At 40.9% G+C, this 19,537-nt stretch overlaps 1 protein-coding gene across 1 annotated transcript in view; it reads right to left on the bottom strand.

Annotated features, from left to right (window-relative positions):
- The window catches only part of cdh22 (cadherin 22), a 78,380-nt gene extending 60,501 nt beyond the window's left edge, over positions 1-17,879 (bottom strand). The window contains exons 1-2 of the mRNA XM_076111011.1: positions 17,652-17,879; positions 4,717-5,011 (exon numbers count right to left, since the gene is read on the bottom strand). Coding sequence (XP_075967126.1) covers positions 4,717-5,011; positions 17,652-17,879 — 523 coding nt within the window. The remainder of the gene's footprint in view (positions 1-4,716; positions 5,012-17,651) is intronic.
- Positions 17,880-19,537: the final 1,658 nt, after the last annotated feature.

Genomic DNA, 19,537 nt, shown 5'->3' with positions numbered 1-19,537 from the left:
GGACCCATAATCTAGTAAACGTTTATGTGTAAGTGTTGATGTTAAAGTAAATTTGGAGAGAGAGAGACAGAGCGAGTATTTTTATTTTTTTTAACTAAGCAAGCAATTCACTTCCTGTTTACACCGTCACGCGCATGCCCAGTGTAGTTAATGGTCACGTGCTGTCCGCCTTCGACGGCTGCCGTGTGGACGCAGATCAACTCGAGAATGATGCTGAAACTCCCGTGTGGACGGAGATCGTTTCTATTTGACAAATCTGCATCCAAGGAGAAACGGAGTAGTGTGGACAGGGCATGAGTGTCAGTAGCATACACTCCGGCCTTCTCCTTTGTACTCCGACGGTGGAGAATGTGATGGTCCGGCAGTGCTGACGAAAAATTGAGCGGAGTTGATTTATTTATTTTTTAAGGAATTTGAGATCAAGGTTGCTCGTGGAATGGCTATTGTTTACATAGGTACAAATACCACTGCTGGTTTGAAATTTACAAGTGGATCTAGCCGGCACTTTATCGGAGGGGGTGAAGTTAACAATAAGCCACACCATGGTGAGATTCATGCCTGATCAGATTTATGTTAGTTTTGGTTTTGCAGGCTAAGATTGTTTTTTAATTATGACACTTTATTCTCTTAATATTACAACTTTTTTCTCGACATCTCAGAGAACACAAATATGATATTTGTTTGATATGGGATATGTTTTGAATGTGCAGAGAGTATTGCACATGAAATATTGCTGAAACACATATGGGCTACTTAATTCCAGGGAGTTATAAATAAATTAAAGTGTTACACACACAAAAGAGGAGAGAAGAGGAAATCATGCCTAGATATGTGTTGACTTAGCAGAGATGAGAAAAATATTATCTGCAGGAGAATACATATTTGAAAGCAATATAGATATTGTCATATTTTGGAATGTCACCTCAACATACCTGAATTCTGTGTTTACCTTTCCTGATTAAAGACATTTCCACCATAAATTGATGCAGAAGAATTCACTGGAATGCAGAAAATAATGTGTCCCCACCAATGAAGAAACCAAACCCATACGCCCGTGTAAAGGGAGTAAGGTAAAGCAAAAAGTCAGTCAAATGTACTGAAATGAATAAATACATTGAACCTATCTTGGTGAACTGTTATGTACAATGTAATTCATGTGTTTTAATTCTCTCAGCAACACTATTTAAAAATGCACCCTGCAATTGGTGGTCATTAGTGAGCCAGCAAACTGTCATAATGTCAGTGAAGCACTTTACCTCTGGGCCACACTGTTGTCTCAGCTTGCTCCAACTACACTACATATCGCATATTTTGAATTTGTATAATAAAGAAATAGAAAATATATGTATTAGGGCTGTAATTAATATGGGTAGTCCCTAAGCCCCATCTTCTTCTGGAGCATAGGGAGCATCTACTGCTCCCTATATACAGGGATGGGTCAAATGCAGAAGGCAAATTTCGTGTATATGTATATGACAATAAAAATGGTTTCTTCTTTCTTCTTCTTTTTCTTGTCAGTTTCTGTTTGGTTGTGTTTAGTCCAGGATGTCCTCTACCAATACATTGTATTAAATCAATTTGTCACAGTCTTTATCATGAGTCAGAGGACACAGCTAGCATTCTGCAGGGACTCCATCCATGTTCCCTCTTCTTTCCCAGCATAACGACATGCAAGGTTCTCAAAGCAACATTCAATTACCCATGCACTACAAATTTGATTTAAGACTGCAATTTCATTAGCAGCAAATTTTCCAAAGGACAACACAGAGCTCAGGCCCTCACATTTCATCATCATCATCTTTGCTGCTCGCGTGTTATTTGCCCTCTCTTCTCCTTTTTCAGAGTTAACCAACCCTTGAAAACAAACAAAGTATTATATTTTTTGGAGCAGATGCTGAGCAAGCATGCAGACAGACAGACAGACAGGCAGGCAGGCAGGCAGGCAGGAAGCCTCTGCATAAAGAGGGAGTGTTTGAGGCGGCAAAGCTATGACAGAGACCGGCACTGGGGGACATGACAGGAGTGATAACTAAAAATGAATATGCCTCAGGCAGCAGACTACTGATTACTTTCTTACTATTGTGGCCTCACGTTTTCCAAAGCAGTTTTCTGTAGGGTTGGGCTTAAAACAGCACAGTGAGCATATCACTGGTGTGGCTGACGCTTGCAACCGGCTTCCAATACGGCATAAAAAGCATCCCGGTGTCAATTCACAGGAGCTGTGTCAAAATTACATAAAAATAACTGATTGTTACAAGGTTTTGAGTATATTGCACATTCACACAGGAAAGGTGAATAAATCAAGTCTATATATACCATTAAAGATGACAGCATTCTTGCATGGTGTTAACGGACAGTATTGTCGGGCAATGCAAAAAAGAAATAGAAGAGCTGCCTACAGTTGGGAAAAAAATGAAAACAATTGTAGATGTTGTTGAGATCGCTCAAAGGGCATATCGCAAATAAGTGGCTGGTGTTTCTTTGGTTTTCTTAATTATCCTCGTGTTCAGACTAAAACCAGCAATGCATGTGTCCGTCTCTCAATTAATTCTGATTAACCTTCTGCATACAGCACTCAGCCCAAAATCCATTTGTAATTAAGTAAATTCAAAACAGGTTACACAAATATAGTTAGATTTTCAGAGAAGGCTATAAGTAATGTCCAAAAAAACAGCTGGACACGACAGTTTTTAGCAATTTTTACTCCAACTTTTGAAATAGTACATTTGTTTGGGATTATTTTTAGCTGTGGATTAATGCACATTTGGTGCTGAGGGTGATTATTCAGCAGCCGGACAGCGTATGTGGAATTGACCTAAAATAAACTGCAGTGCCCATGCCCATGGTAATCACCCAGGGTTACGGCATGGCTCACTGATGTATTAGTTTGTGGACAACAACAGACGTCTACGACAAAGAGGAATATATCTACCTAAGGCTAACCTCAGGCCTTGGTTACAAAGGCAATACTTGTTAGTAAGGTAGGTCTTGTTGGTTTGCAATTTTTTGACAAAAAGAAAAACATTAAAGTGATAATATCCTCCAGCTATTTGAGCTATACTTCAAACACGGAAGGAGCAAAAGCCGAGGAGCCGGTGACATGTGGTGGTCAACGTGGTCTGTCCGATGGCTTCATTTTCTTTTCTTTTTAATCCTTTCATTTATTGTCATTGTGCTTGTGACCTTATCACTGAAATGACAAAAAAATACTGCTGACCCTAGCTGATGTTGGACAGTGGAACAGCACGACAAAAAGAAACAGGGACAGGGCAGAAGAATGCTTGACTAAGCAGTAGCCGTTACCTCATTAGTGCCAGCGCTCCACAACGATGTTTAAAACATGAACTGCACACTCACTTACTCACGTAATTTGACTGAGGTGCAACAGGGTCGAACAAGGGGGAGCAGCCAAAGTGGAAGGGTCGTGATCATTAAGATTACTTTAACTAACATTAACTGAGCGTGAACTCTTTGACTCCATGTACCTTCTTGAGGAGATAATAGCTTTCTTGCTTCCTATAAGCTTTAGCATCTTTTTCTAAATCTCTGGGTTATTTCTATTTATCTCTCCTCTTTTGTGGTACCCTTCAGTTTCTATGTCTTTCACTCTCTCCCTCTTCCGCTACCTCCCACACACAACCACACACCCACATGCACATACACATACACACACACACACCATTCAGTTTTAGAGAGCACTGTAGGCAGAAATGCCCATGGTTTGGTTCATGCTGAGGAAGCAGGAATTATTTCCAATCAGGCTTGAACAGGGAAGAGCCACTCCATTCTGCACCACTCCTGGAGTCACTCACCCAAGAAGCAGCCACACCTCTACTGCATATGCATGATAGCATAGACACACACACACACACACATTCAAAAATCAGTATCACACACGACATTCTGAGCACACATGGTATTGTGATATCGCTTGGCAGCTAAACATAATTATGTTTATTAAACATCAGCGGGGCCTGTGACATTAATACCATGTTAATGAAGCCCCTGACACCCTCGTTCACCTGTCTTTTTCATTTCGCTGAGAACTTTAAGCAGCCGTGGTGTGCCGCTAATGCTGTTGCTCACAATAACAACATGTTTGTCAAGATTGAAAGCATTGTGGTTTCAATGTCAAAAGCCTCTTTGAAAATATGATGCACCCTCACTATTATATCTTCTGGAGCACCCCTCCTATTTCCCCCTTATCCCCCTACCCCCCGTCATGATTTACCTCATAACAGTGTGTCAGAGAACACAGCCACAAAGCTCATCTGGGAGTAGTGCAATTCGCCTCTCCTCTCTCTATGTGCCTGTTCGGTCTCCGTCATTTTCCATATTATTCCTACCTACGGGGCATAGCTCTGACACAGCGCATGTGGGGATCCTCCTTAAATGTCCTTGACACCATTCTACTTCTTTCTTATCCACAATGGATTCACTGACTCCAAATTTATTTTCATCTACAGTACCATCTCCTGTCTGCTTTTTTTTCCCCAATCTCGACAATGGGGGAGAATTTTAGCATATTGCTCTTCTTGGCATTTTCTAGCTTCCCCTGGGCCAAGATGGACAAAGCACTATGTTACAGGTCCTACTTATGCATCATGTACAACTGGTGATTTCATTCAGTATGTGCTCCTTTGGGCCATCCTGAGCTCAATGCTTGAAACTGCTATCCAGATGGCCCCTGTCTGGCTGCAATGTTTCTTGCCTTACCTATGGGGGACAGCTCTGCCACACTGCCGATGTAGGGACCCTCCGAGAACTTGGGCTCACTGTCGTTGATGTCCTGGACCTTGATGACAAACTCAGACTCTGATTCCAGAGGGTCATCGGAATGCCGGTCCCGGGCCCGGGCCCTAAGTGTGTAAAAAGCCTTCTTTTCTCGGTCCAGCCTCTCTGTGGCATGGATGTCTCCCGTTTGCTCATCGATGATGAAGATAGTGCCCGCCCCTTCTCCAGAGATAGTGTACATGATGTTCCCCTCTCCTTCGTCAGAGTCTGTATGGATCTGTAAATTGAGATAACATAAACGTCAAAATTATATTTGCAAAATACTACTTTGCAACAGCAAATACGTTTAATCAGAAACAGAAAGTAATGCTGCCAAGATTATCCTTTTACCAACTTATTGGGGAAAATGTTGACACTGACGAGTTTTGCAGTGGCTGCTAAGGGTTTTACAAAATAGTCCAGTAGTCGACTGTCAAAACCTTTATTCGACACTTTGCATCATTGTGGACTAATCGTTCATCTGTGGTTTTAGCATGGTGCAGTAATAAAGCAGTGGTAATGCATAGGCCACAGATACTGTGTGAGGTGTAAAGGAAAAGTGAATGCTGGTGTTCTAAAAATAATAGGAAGTTAGTTGTTGTCCTTTGATGTACATCCACGGTTAAACAGGAAATAGTGTGGGGCGCAGCCGACAGAAATAAAGATGGTGGCACGTCAGAATGCTCGACTACAATTGTCTATCATAGATTTGTATGAATCATTATTTTCGACAATATGCCCACTTTAATCATCAGAATTTAAAGTAGGCTATTTAGTGAAGGCAAGACTCCTGCAATCCCTGCAAGAAAGCAGTTGCATTATCTATCTCCAGCTTTAGTCCAATCAGATTGCAGCTCATTTGTAATTAGCCTCTCAGAGCCAATCAAGGACTCTGTTATTCCACATACCCCCAGATGGATCCCACCTACACTAGTTAATAATTAACTGGTTGTATTTGAGACTTTATGATGATACTTGATCATCGTTATTGGGTGAACAGAAATGATAACTGATCTCCTGCAATTAATCAGCTACTTGACTACTTTTTGGAAGTAGTTGAATACTACTAAAATACAGCAGTCATGAATGCCCTGATAGCTACGGTAATTTATTTCGGTTAAATTCAAGTACTATTTAGTTGCAGTATGTTTGAAGGCTAAGAAGTACTAAACAACACATTACTTTTTCAAACCATAAAATCTACATTTTATGGCCATTTGGAAGCAGACAACACAAGATATCTGTGAAGCCACATCACACAAGCATTGACTGGAAAGGGGTCAAAGTCATCGACCCGGAGCCATTCGGCTGCCAGAGAGCGATCAGGAGATACGATCTTCAGCTTGTGCATGACCACTTATCGCATGACTGACATTAAACACTTGATGACACCTGAGCTTGCACTATTTACTGATAAAACTGCAAGATTTGGTTTGAAAGTTCAGAAAAACTAGTACGTGGACCTTTAAATAGAGATCACAACATCACACATTTTGGATGGAATTTTGCTATTTAGTTTACCGCTGTGAATACTAATAGTTTGTGAAGTTGATAGTTGTCATAAAAAAACATTTGGCCATCAGCCGTGACCAAAAGAATGCACATTCCTTTCGACCATTCCCTTATCTTATTCCCGATAGCAATTGCAGCTAAAGGCCTTCTCATTGCTCCTTATAGAGCAACCATCATAGTTGTCTTGAAAAAAAAAGACACCACAGTTCTAGTGATGATTTACACCTTTTCTGCACACCGTGCCCTTCACAGGATGCGACGCCCAAATTAGGAGATCAATGTCATTTCAAAGATTGTTAAAGGTAGAGACATAGAGGTGCCGGGGCTGAAAAGTGAACTTAAAAGAGCCCTTATAAATCAGAGCTATAGTTCCCCCCTAATGTGATTAGAAGACATTCCAGAGGCAGCAATAGGAGCAGCATTGGTCCCCCATCTCAACCTCCCCTTTGGCTCTTTAGTGAGCACTAGACCCTCTCGCTCTCTCTCGCTCTCTCTCTCTCTCTCACCTTCTATCTGGAATTATAATTCAGTGCTGTCTATGCAGTGTAACTGTGGTTCAATCTACTGAGAAGACCAGGGGAGGGGGAATTGCCCTGGCCTCCCTGGTTAATATTTTATAAAGGCTTAATTAAATACAGGCTTCTATCACCCTTGCGGGGTTTCATTAAGTATTTGTCGTAAAACCGCGGAATAATGCAAGCCTGTGCCTTGATATTGCTTCCCTCATCCATTTTCTCCTCCCTTTTTATCTATCTGTTTTTGCCTTTTCTCACCATTCTGAATCATCCTGAAGACAAATGCTTGAACAGTCAGAGGAAATATACTGCCAGATACTTCGGTGGTATCAATATTTCAGTTATAATAAAATAAGTTTCATTGGTCCAAACTCTGAGAGTTATCCAATAAAAGTTCCCATAGTCATGCGCCACTGGTTATGTTTCCCTTACCTGCTCTCTGTGTTTCTAAATTAGATTCTGCAGACTCGAATGTGTGTGAAATGTTGTCATCATTGGTTAATTCAATTGCACAAATTCTGGCACCATGTGGTTCCTACCTACTGTACATGTGTTCACCCAGCAATACACACAAGCTTGCTCTTGTATGGACAAACACACAAGCACGCACACATATATAAATAGAGAGTTCATCATTTTGCTGGGATGATGCTATTTCTCCTCCCTCAGGCTGGATATACCCATCCGTCTGTCAGTCTATCCTCACTGGAGTGATTCAAGTTGGCAGCTTGAAAAACAAACACACACTACGCTTAGCTAAGTTGTTCTAAGCAAACTAAAGGTCAGAGCCAGGACGTCACTCTGTTAGCAAAAAATAACCAGGAGTGCAAATCTACCGTTAACGAATTCCCGTGAGAAGTCGACTACTGCTGGGCAAGAATCATGGCTGCTTCATTGGTCAAATATTTGCATCTTTCTGAGCTCCTTGCGTCTCTAGATTTTGCAGCTGTGTCACCAAATGAGTATCTGGAGCAGTGGTTATGTCATTGTTTAACTGTGCTTCCTATTGTGCTCATGTTTATGGGTGTGTGCACATTTACATGATGGACTCAAGTGCTCATGTTAATTAATGTGCATTGTCCCTTCTTAAATATAATAAAGGTAAATGCAGTAAAATGAAGATTTGCTTTGCCAGGGGGTGTTTGGGCTTGATGTGTGTGATTTTCATTGGCCAGGTCAGTAGTTTTAGTAGAGAGAAGGGTATAAGCACTATCAACAAACCATGAATGTTAAATTGATACTCAACACAAAGTTTACCTTTTGATGTTCAAACACTCAGTAAGGACACAGCTAATGCAGCTATGAGTGTTTGAAACTACGACCACGGGAATGGATTGTGCTGCAGGACATTGAGAGTTTGCAGTTTAAAACATTTCTATAGCCAACAGTGAAAATGGATTGCCACTGGATTTTATAAATTGTTTGAGGACATAATGTAATCACATTTAGAGGCAGGAGCATAAATCATTTTACAAATATGCATTTATTATATTGTTACTTAAACGGTAATGGTAAATGGACTTGTATAGTGCCTTTCTTCCGACAACTCAGGCGCTTTTTACACTACATGTCATTCACCCATTCACACACATTCATACACTGATGGCAGGAGCTACCATGCAAGGTGCCCATCAGGACTATGTAAGCATTCACACCCATTCATACACCGGTGGCTTTGAGAGCAATTTGCGGTTACGGGTCTTGCCCAAGCACTGAGATGGATTAGAGGAGCCGGGGATCGAACCGCCTGAGCCACAGTGGACCATGCTCTGAAAAAATTAAAGAGTGACATTACGAAGAATCTTTTGGGTCTGCTAACGTCATGTGTCATTATGCTAACCTCAAACTGTAAGGCAAGAACTGTGAGGGGGGGGGGGGGGGGGGGGGGGGGGGCGAGATACATGAGTCACAGAAATTGCATGAGGTGAAATGGATGATGAATGCTGGTGTTCATCAACAATAGGAAGGGAGTTGTTGTCATTTAATCCTGTGACAATTGAACATCCCCGGTTAAACAAGAAACAATGCTGTAGGCGATTTGTCAAACTTAATGTTACCAATTTACCAATCTGTAAACAAATATATGAAAAAAAAACGACCTCAAATTTTTGCCTACAGTATAACTCACTGAATCTGAATATTGTATGATTATTGGAGATCAAGTTAAAGGATTAAGTTGCTTTTTTTTTAAGTAAACAAATAATGAACACGCAATACTAATACCACCATCTGTATACTAAAATAAAAAAATGGTTGTTAATTTAATAATATGAGAAACAAGAATTTAGTTGAATGGAAAGAATGATTACAATGAACAATAACTCTCTCAACATACATACGGCAAAGCAATACAGTAGTAACATCTCATTGCTGACTAAAAATGTGTATTTGTAATCGGAGCATAGCAGATATTAATATTCCAGTGTCTGCCTTTAAGTTAAGCTTTATGCAAGTAGTAGTTAGGAACGCATTAGGGTTTACAGTGGAGGGCTGTGGGATGACTCAGGGGAGAGTGAGGTTGCTGATGCCCTGTCAGGTTCACCTTTGGGTTATAAGAAAATGTCTTGCTGTCACTGTAGGCAACCTGCTGAAGGAGGTGACTTATGACTCACATGCGCTGTCAGAAATTTTCCTTCTTATTTGGTAGTCAGCTCTTTTGAGTTGTGTATTAAAAGTATGTTAAAGCACACGCCTTGCTTGAGCAAATGTATGACAGAGTGGTGATTTGGTATTGGAAGGACATTCCTTTTTAGAAACTAAAAACATCTGCAAGGACCTGCAAGTCGCCGCTGTTCTGTTGACGACCTTGTGAATTTAAAATGTTCACAGGATTTTAAGCAAAAGTAAATGTACTCTGTAATAACAGAATCACACGGCAGAAGAAAATAATAGCATAGAATGGCGAGACATTTATGAAGCACGATTTTACACTTCCAGTGGAGATATCAGAACGTGGGGTGCACTGAAGCCTTGGTTTATTGAGGGTGTCAAAGCGGGAGCAAATTGGCTGTCTTATATTTAAGTCTGTGTAATCAGGAGTAGGCCTCTGCCACATTTCACTGCAGCTTGTCAAGCTCTCTGATCTTAACAGCTTCAAAGTGTTAACAAGGTGACTGTATCAGAGACAACCTAGGTGGAGACAGCTATGGGAGAAGGAAGGGTACAGAGGATGGGAGACAGAGCTAGAGACGAGAGTAAATTGTAGCATAGTGAAGAGGAAAAAGAAAGACAAGAAAGTCAGAGGGAGAAGAGAGAATGAAAATAAAGGGGCGATGGTGCTGGGTTGAGATGGGATGGCAGGCAGACCTGCAGAGGTTTAGACAGAACATGGAAATGCACAAATAGGGAATAAAAGAGCCACATAAAATGATAACATTATTTAAGATGACAAAGCAGAGTAAACAAAAGGCTTTTTCATCTTCCAAAATGGGAATTGTGGCTCCCTAAAACACCATGTCCCACAGCAGCACATTTTCTGTTTGTTTTTATTTTGTTTAATTCTTTCCATTCCTCCCATCTTAAGCTGGTTTGTTCCTCCTTGCAATGTTTGGACCTAGATTTGACTAATTAAAGCTTGGATCATTACGACGGGGAGAATTGCTTCAACAGGCATAGCACGTGCATTTCTCTGTTGTCTGATTGATTGTGTCCAGGGCCAAACATTTTTCCCTCTCATCCATAAACAAACACAATGAGTTAAAATGATGCCAACCAAGACTACTTGGGTATCACGTATAGGAACTCTGTATTTGATTACAGAAATATAAAACAGATGGACAATTCCAACAGCTTTCTCCTGTTGCAGTTAAGGAAACAAAACAGAAAATACAACATAACATACATAGGCTTATTTGTGAGGATTAGGCTATAATATCCAAAAGTACACTAAAGCTGCTTCAGCCCAAACACAAATGGCACAACAAAGATAAGGGATTCTGTTTTATCTGGCTTCAAGTTGAATGCTGAGTTTTAAAACAAGGTACAAAGAAGCACCGTGGCCATGGACAAGCACAGTTCATGCTGAGACAGGATGAGGAAATCTATTCCAAATACATCCGTCAAAATCAAAGAGGTGGATGGATACAAAAGAGACTGACACTGTACACAGAACCCTTGAACTATACTCTTTTTGTTGCTGAAATATAAAAGCACATGCACATGCTGCACATATAGTCCAACTATCTCTCTCTCTCTCTCTCTCTCTCTCTCTCTTTCTCACAGATACCGTCAAAATCGATTTATGTCTGACAGCTTTTGTCAAATAGTAGAGGAAGAATCTTGACCGAGGAAAAGAAGAATATGTAATTTGCCTCCTTTACTTCCTCTAACAACCATTTAGGATTATCTGGGCTCAACAGCAACTCTGCCTCTTGCAAAAGTACACTTCCTGTAAGTTCCCCAGTCCCTTCCTTCATCCCTTCCTCCCTTCACTCCAAAATATAGCTGTATCATTTAGGTCTGCAGGTATTTATTATCTAAACTTACTGCCCAAAGCTGCCAGTTTAACACCATGTGAGTGACCATTTTATTGGTAAATCTGATTTCATTAGCAGAGTGGTGGCAGCCAAAGTGTGAGAGAGAGAGAGAGAAAGCTTGGCAAGTTTGCTGAGTTGGGGTGAAGTAATGTGAAAAAAGAGCTTGTTGTAATTATCCAGTACAGAGGCACACTGCTTGGCTTTAATCCTCTACTGCTCATATTAAAGTGTTGATACCAAAAAGCCCAGAATAGTCCATCAGTGTGTGAGAGAGAGAGTTACACACAGACATCCACGCTCACACAAATCATTAATATTACCGGTACTAGCCGGTGCCCTAGTCACATGAAGTCCAATAACTTTAGATAATTTTATTAATGAAATCATCTCCCTTTGCCTCCTGCTGTGTCACTCCCTCGAGCTTCCCTCAGCCCTCTCGAGCTCCCCTCAGCCCTTTTATATCAGTTCACTGCCTTCCCTAGCGCCCTGTCCTTTAATGAATCACAAGTCAGTGTGTGAAGTCTCTTCTTTCCCAGCTTCCTTTTGCAACCTCCCCTCTTCCTCTGTTCCTTTCAACACCACTCAATTACTCTCTGTCTATTTCTCTGTTCTGCTGGACTTGTTGTTGGTTTGCCATCAGGAATGCAGCGCATTCACGACGGCAAACAAATAATGACCAAAGGATAATTATTCTGTAACACCCAACCCTTCTGCGGAGAACATCTCCATTCATTTGTAGGAATCAATATATGCAGATGAAATATTAGCTGGTCAATTACCGTGTCTAAACGATTAGAAACAAGGGGATGACTTGATTGATGTGTGTGACTCATCGCTGAGTCTCATGCTGTCTGCATTAATATCCCGTCTTTCCAAATCACGTCCTATGTAAGGCAATCGAATCGTACACGCTGTCCACTCTTATTAACTCAATGAAGTTCATTTGAGAAACAGCTGATGAATGGGATTTGACCAAGAAGAGTAAAATAAAGTGGGCAAAATATAACCAAATTTACAAATGGCACTGAGATTATAGCAAAACTATTTAATTTGACCAATACTCATGCTCTATAATCACGTTCAAATAATAACATTGAATAATCACATTTCTGATGTCAACACATTGTCCTCAACATCAAAGAGAAGGGCATCATTGAGGCGGTCATCACTGAGTAACGCCACTGTTTGACCAAACAGTTCCAGAATCAAAGGAACCACAGGAACTAAACAAAGTCCTAGGCGTCTATTGTGTGAAGATTGGAGAAATTACTCTCATAACTGATTGAAAAACAAAGTTTATGTTTGAGACGCAGTTTTCACACGCAGCAAAACAACAACACAGAACGAATGCAATGACCGCATGCAAAGAAGACATGCAGAGGTGAAACTCCAGAGTACCTGCCTACCGAGCAATCTGCATGTTGAGCATTTATGGTCCATTATTAATGCTTTAGTAGGCAACTGCAATGACACAATAAGCCAATGAGGATTTGTTTGCCTTGTTCACTCTCTTGTTGCTAACTGTGTGCATCAAGTTGTACACTGGGAGTTGTGTTTGATCAGTGAACTGTATAATCTGCCCTGATAGTTCCTGGACGAGCAAAACGTACTTCCTTCTGAAGTAGACTTTTTGTGATCCTAGAACTAGAGCAAAGGAACTAGATCCAGCCCCTGGCGCCTCTGGTGAAAAGGCAGGTACAGCTCTTAAGGTAAATATGGTAAATTATGTGTATGATTAGAACTTGTGATTCAGGCCCAGTGCTAGTATTCTTCATGTGTAATGGAAATGGCACTGGCCATTAAAGGTGCAAAATCCGAGATTGGGAGCATTTTGATTGCCTGTCAATCAACCGCCTGTCTCAACATGAAGACGGTGAACAGGCGGCTCATAGCCAAGAGTGAGCTAACAGCCCCAACAGTGCAAACTATGGCTAAAGTGCTGACAGAGCTAACAGTGTTTACCGGACGGGAAACCAGAGGGCTTCTGCGACGATGCTGCCAATCGGGACGACATCATCAGCTCTAACCACCATATGAGCGCAGTATAGAGCGGAGGCTGTAAGCTAACCATTGGGGCACGCTAACATGCACTAAAAGCACGTCTGGCCAACCCGGCTATGTCAAGAAAGCAAGGAAAAGCTCAGAAAACAAGAAACACTGACAGAGAGTGACTCCATTTTCTGCTCAGGTAGACACTACTCCACTATATCTTCACATAAATAGTTGCTGATATGTCACTCTTCAGAATGTTAAATGTAGCTCCTTTGATGACATGAGGAAGGTTTAGGGTTCACAACAAGTGATTATTTCCTCTTCTTTCGATCAGTAGGTCTTCAAATAATATTTGAAGTTGATACCAAAGGATGTCAACATCTGTATGTATTATTTGCTATAGTATACAGTTTGTGTCTGCGCAACATTTCCTTTGAAGTTTGTATGATCTTAAAGTCAAAATGTAGTGTAGCAAAAACTGTTCCAGTGATTCACCCTTGGAAAGCTTTTCACATGAAGCATCAGCAGGAAGTATTCAGTTTGTATTACAAGAAGCCAATGGACTTTTACAGCCTTCAGAGATTCTACAGCACAACAAAGGAGAGTGGATCAGAGAACAATGAGGTTTCTACCGGTATATAACAATGAGAACAAGAACGTGGGAGTGAAACAAAACTCAAAACCACCACAACGCCTACGTTACACAGGAGCTCTGCTAGTGACAGCTGAAGGTAGACACTTTTCAAAACTGGCTGCTTCTCCTCAATTGCATGTGGTTACAGATGGCAGGGCTTGAAAAAGCAAAAGAAAATATTGGGCAATGTCATGGAGGAACAGATGTATAAAGAGCTTTAGATTCTTTGCAGTGGCAAAGAGTATTACTACTGGTGATAGAGCACCTTCCAGAGGTGTTCTGCAGAAAAACACTGGGACTTGATCTTTATCTCTTCTTATTCTTAAACCCATGACCAAAGTGGTTTTTTTCCCTCTTTGTTCTACTATCTGTTAGTAGTAGTGTAGTAATCCAATGGTTAGATAACCCTTTACTGATTAGGTGGGTTGAGTGATTCAGCTGAAAATGCGTTTATACTGATCAGGAGGTAATTCGGCCTGTGCAAGTTTGGCAACGATTTTGGCCAATTTGCAACTGCCTCTGCAACGCAAATGTACTGAGTTTGTGGTTATTGTTGGGGGAGCTAAACAATTACACATTTCAAAGTTCACACAATTATTGTATGTACTCTTTCCACATCAAAACTAAATTGCGATTATGGTACATTTGTATACTGGGTTAGATTAATGGAATTGAAAATTACAAACAACAATGATGGTTGTTGATGTGCAAAGTATGTTAATGGTTAGTATGATATCTTATGAAAAGCTACTCTTCTTTCTAGTGAGTTTTCCTACTAAAGCCAGCAACATGTGTCAATTTCCACTTGTTACATATATACTAGGGGTGGGGGAAAAAATCGATACAGCATAGTATCGCGATATTTTTGGTGGCGATATTGTATCGATACATGGACGCCAAGTATCGATCTTTTATTACATAAACTATAAAAAAATAAAAATAAAATAAAAATAAAAACAATTGCTTTTTCAGTCCACTAGATGGTGCTGAGTTGTTTTCTGGTGAGGTCAGGAAAGGTCCTGGGTCAGCGTGATTGGTAGGAAGTTGGTCAAAACAAAGAGAGACATCTGGCCTCACAACGGGGTTAAATCTGCCAACAGTAGCTAGGCTCATGGGGAGAGTGCAGCGCATAACTGGCTCTCTGCCTCGACGTCCACGGATCGCAAGTTATACTGAGTTATATAACTCTTATATCCTACTTATATAAGTTATAGTTCATATACTGAGTCCACACGTTTGCATTTAGTTAAGTTGGACTATGTAGTAATACAAACAGTTCAGTTTGTCAGGTGCATGCAACATTTAGGACATTGTTGGTCAGTCTGTCTGCTTGACAATCCTATTTTGCTCCAATAAAAATGATTGAAGTGAGATGAACAGACTGAAACTGTATCTTATTAGATAAAACATGTTGACACAGTTTTCCTTTGGGGACATAATTTGAAGTTGAAAAAAGTAATAAATCGCAATATATCGCAGTATCGTGATAATATCGCAGTATCGTGATAATATCGTATCGTGACCCAAGTATCGTGATAATATCGTATCGTGACCCAAGTATCGTGATAATATCGTATCGCGGGATCTCTGGTGATTCCCACCCCTAATATATACAGTCTTTTAAAAAAAAAGCGTCAGTCTTCACATGAAACTCTGTAAGGTTTAGGCAACAACACTACCTAGTTACCGTATTTTCCGCACTATAAGGCGCACTTAAAAGCCTTTAATTTTCTCAAAAAACGACAGTGCGCCTTGTAATCCGGAGCGCCTTATATATGGATCAATTGGTTAATTGGTTGATCCATACTGGTTGTACACGGCGCTCTGTCAAAATGTTTCAGTACGACTGGTAAACTACAAAGCCGCACCGCGGTAAACACCGGTACTGTGCTTACTCCTAGTCCAACACCACTTGTGTGTATAAAGACCCCAAAATGGCACCTTTCAAGAGACACGCTTACGACGCTATTCTATTCTATGCGCCTTATAATCCGGTGCGCCCTATATATAAAAACAGTTCTAAAATAGGCCATTCATTGAAGGTGCGCCTTATAATCCGGTGCGCTTTATAGTGCGGAAAATACGGTAGGTTTAGGGAAAAAAAACGTTCGGGTTCAAACAACCGCGTAAGTGCCATTACTGAAGTAAGCTAGTTACCTGACAACGTTGACTTCTCGTTTCACAAGGCGACCAAACCGTGGTCTCCTGGGTGAAAGATCACTCTTTGTTGTGCCCACCCACCTTTGTGTGAGATTTTGTGGTCTGAATACTTAGCTATTCATGATTACTGGGATAAGATACAAAATAATTTTGTGGGATATCAATGAATTAGGGCACATTATTTTTCGCCTTTTGCCTGACATGTAGCAGACAGTGATGATATCTTAAACAAATTTTCCGATAAAGCGCTGGACACTAGCCAAATATGCACAATTACATATCTGCAAAACTGCTGAATCATTCTGAGCTTTTTTTTTCTTACGGTTGCAATGTGTAGGATATGGCCAAAACTGTATTTAACAACATCAACAGAAAGTGAGAAGGTTATAGTGTTGATCTTATGTCAAAGATGTCTATGTATTGTCTTGAGATATCAACGGAAATGAGCATGCTAACTGATTAGCCCCAGCCCATACATTCTTGTAATACCACTTGCAAGATGCCTGTAGCGCCGGACTGCCCTCCGTTTAGAGAATGAAGAGGTAGTTCTCTGTACAGAATAGCTTGTTCACTGGATTCATTTCAATATGGAAGAAACAAGAAAATGACTCTAACCCTCGCCTCGTCCTCACCACCGCCCGGAGGCTGCTTTGCCGGGAGCAAAGCACCAGGTGGCTGCAGAAGGCTGACGGAGCTTCTATTAGCAGTTCAGCAAACCCCAGCATCGGGGCTCAGATCTCAGGGGACTGCTGCCCTGACTCCCCACCTGATCGGCAAACTTTCTGTTGCTGCCGTTACACAGCTTAGACCCAGCGCTTCACCAGCCCACTGTGACTATCGGCCTTGGTGTTTTTGCCAGCCAAATCCGAGCCGCCACAGCCGCTAACTCAAACTCATCACCCGGAGCCTCTGCACACTCCCTTCTGAGCGAAGCAGTACCCCGTCAGCAGGGTGGACAAAACAAAAACATGAGTTGTCCCCTCGTCTCTGCTAGCCCAGACCCAAACCAATCAACAAACTATCAAAACGTTATGTTACACAGACTGTATTGAGATTGCAATGTTATTTTGAGTTCTCAGAGTTTGAGCAGTTTGGTTTGATTTCATGTATTCTTGCTAGATGGCAATTTTTATAACTGTTGACTGTAATTGAGATTGTATGGACCCAGTAGCAAAGGTGAAGTGCTGCCCCCTATGTCTTTGGAGCAAATCTTTACTCATTTACATACGTCAACACAATCTGGTCTTTTGGAAAATACAGCACAGTGGTGGCATTCTCATGCGATTGTAAATGTGTCTAACTCAGTGTAACTTTTTGAATCACTTGTCAGATACACTACGATTAGGAGAAAGTGAATATGGAAACCTCTGGACTTTAATTCTGCTTCTTAGAAAAAGATCTGCTGCTATGTGGCGCTGATGTGAGTGGGCAATGCTAATAAGATATTTATCTGGATGACAGGGGCGCATGCAGGCTTTTGCACTCATTTTACTACAACTTGAAAACATATCATCTTAATTCCCTTCAGTTTAAGGAATCAACACAAAGTTCTTATTGCGATATTTACATTATAAAATGAAATGTCCTTACCTTTCCTACGTAGAGTGGCTCTGTGCCCGTGTACTCCTCTACCACAAAGAACTGGTTCCACACCCATCCTCTCTTCACTCGTTCCAACGATGAGGGTCCTTGCTCCTGTCTACTTCCTTCTGAGGTCGAACCACTAGTCCTTGAGGCCTCACACCAGCCAAAACTACAGCAGCTAAGAAAACCCAATGCTGCCAGTGTCCAAGCCCCTGATGTCCATGAAAGAGCCATTTTGATTAAAAATAAAACAGGAAAAGGAAAAAATTAATTCAGCCTGGGTCTACATGTAATATAAAAGATGCATGTGAACAGGAAGAGTTGTTTTGTTTTTCGGTCGTAGTTTTACACCAAATGAAAAAGGCCTTTGTGTAAGAACTTAAAAGTTAATCCATGAGATCACAAATATATCTGAGGTTATCTGCTGAATACAGGGTACGTCATGGAGCATATTGGATTCCTACCACCTGCAGAGTGCCTGTTTGTTTTGTAGCATGAACAGTCATTTTGATTCTTTCAAGTATCTGCCCCACCTTTCATAGCAACTTTCACAGCACTTTTTCAAATTATGACCTTAAGGATAATGCCTTTCAAGCTGATTTTTGAAGGCAACAAATATAACAGATTTTATAGGATTGTCTCACTGATCAGTAGGGAAACTAGTGGGAAACAGGGATACAACTGGAGTGAGTAAAACGCCCCTGAAGATTGATGGTGTACATCCATTCTTGAATTTGTCCTTTTTACTACTTCAGTGCATCTGATTTTACTTGTAGCCTCGTCCTTTCCAATGGTTGGTGTTTGTTTCAAAATTACTATTTTGAACTTCTTTCGTGATGAAAAGTCTTCTAAAGTCCAGCTCCTTGAAAAGTCATGAATAATTTTGTCTACCGAAGAAGAATCCTTGAACTGAGAAAAGGCCAACTAAAATTACTCTTGATGATTTCTTTTGACCTTCGACGGCTTTTCCCTCCAGAACAATCCAGTGGTTTGGAAAGTTCATTCTTCAAAGGTCCAACGGTATTTCTTTGACGATCATGACAACTCCATCAGTGTTTAAAAGGCAAGAGCAGGATACACCTGTAAAACAGAAAAGAATATGTATGTTTTAACTGCAATTTGAGATGAATCTATAAATATTTTCTACATGGTACTTGGTCCTTCTGAGCCTTAAAATCTGTCAGGGTTTAGGATTGCATAATTGTTTCTTTTTTTCAGCAGAATTCATATAGCATTGATAGCACAGAATGTTTTGCAATTTATGGACATTAAATAAAGAAAATAAATCATCAAACACCACGTTTCTGCTCATTCTTTTACCAGATGTGTTCTGAGCCACAAAACCCATATGTTGGTATTTTTAGGAATATCGGAAGGAAACTGTTTTCTGCCAGCGTTTCTTGTGTTCAGCAAGACTTCTAACAATGTGCTTGAGAGCGATTGCAAAACAGTGAGAAGAGGACAGGGAACCAGGTGTGTAGAAAATAGGAAGGGGAGAGAGAGACACAGAGAGGGAGGGAGAGAGAGAGAGGGAGAGGGAGAGGTCAATGTTCATCACACACCAGACCCAAAGCATCTGTCTGCCTTTCGTCCGACTGATGGAGCAGCGCTAACATCAGTCAGCTGATTAATTGCATGAGGGAGCACTAATTGGATACAAGTATTAATCAATTAATTCTATCCAATAAGGCAACAACTCCCTAATACTTCAGACAAACATTGGAGAGTGGTAGGGGGGAGCAGATACGGTCATTCACGGTTGTGAAACATGCATAGAGGTGAGAAAGAGAGACAGAGTTGACAGAGCAGAGAAGCAGAGAGAGGTTAGAGGGAGAGTAAATGAACAAGAGCATTAAAGAGAACTGAAAAAGAAAATAATGAGTGATAGATTA

The sequence above is a fragment of the Anarhichas minor genome, unplaced genomic scaffold (assembly GCF_050575085.1).
Source record: "Anarhichas minor isolate MPS153535 unplaced genomic scaffold, ASM5057508v1 ptg000043l, whole genome shotgun sequence".
In the NCBI taxonomy this organism is placed as follows: domain Eukaryota; kingdom Metazoa; phylum Chordata; class Actinopteri; order Perciformes; family Anarhichadidae; genus Anarhichas; species Anarhichas minor.
Note: the sequence above shows the minus strand (reverse complement) of the source record. Positions and strands in the feature narration are given on the sequence as shown.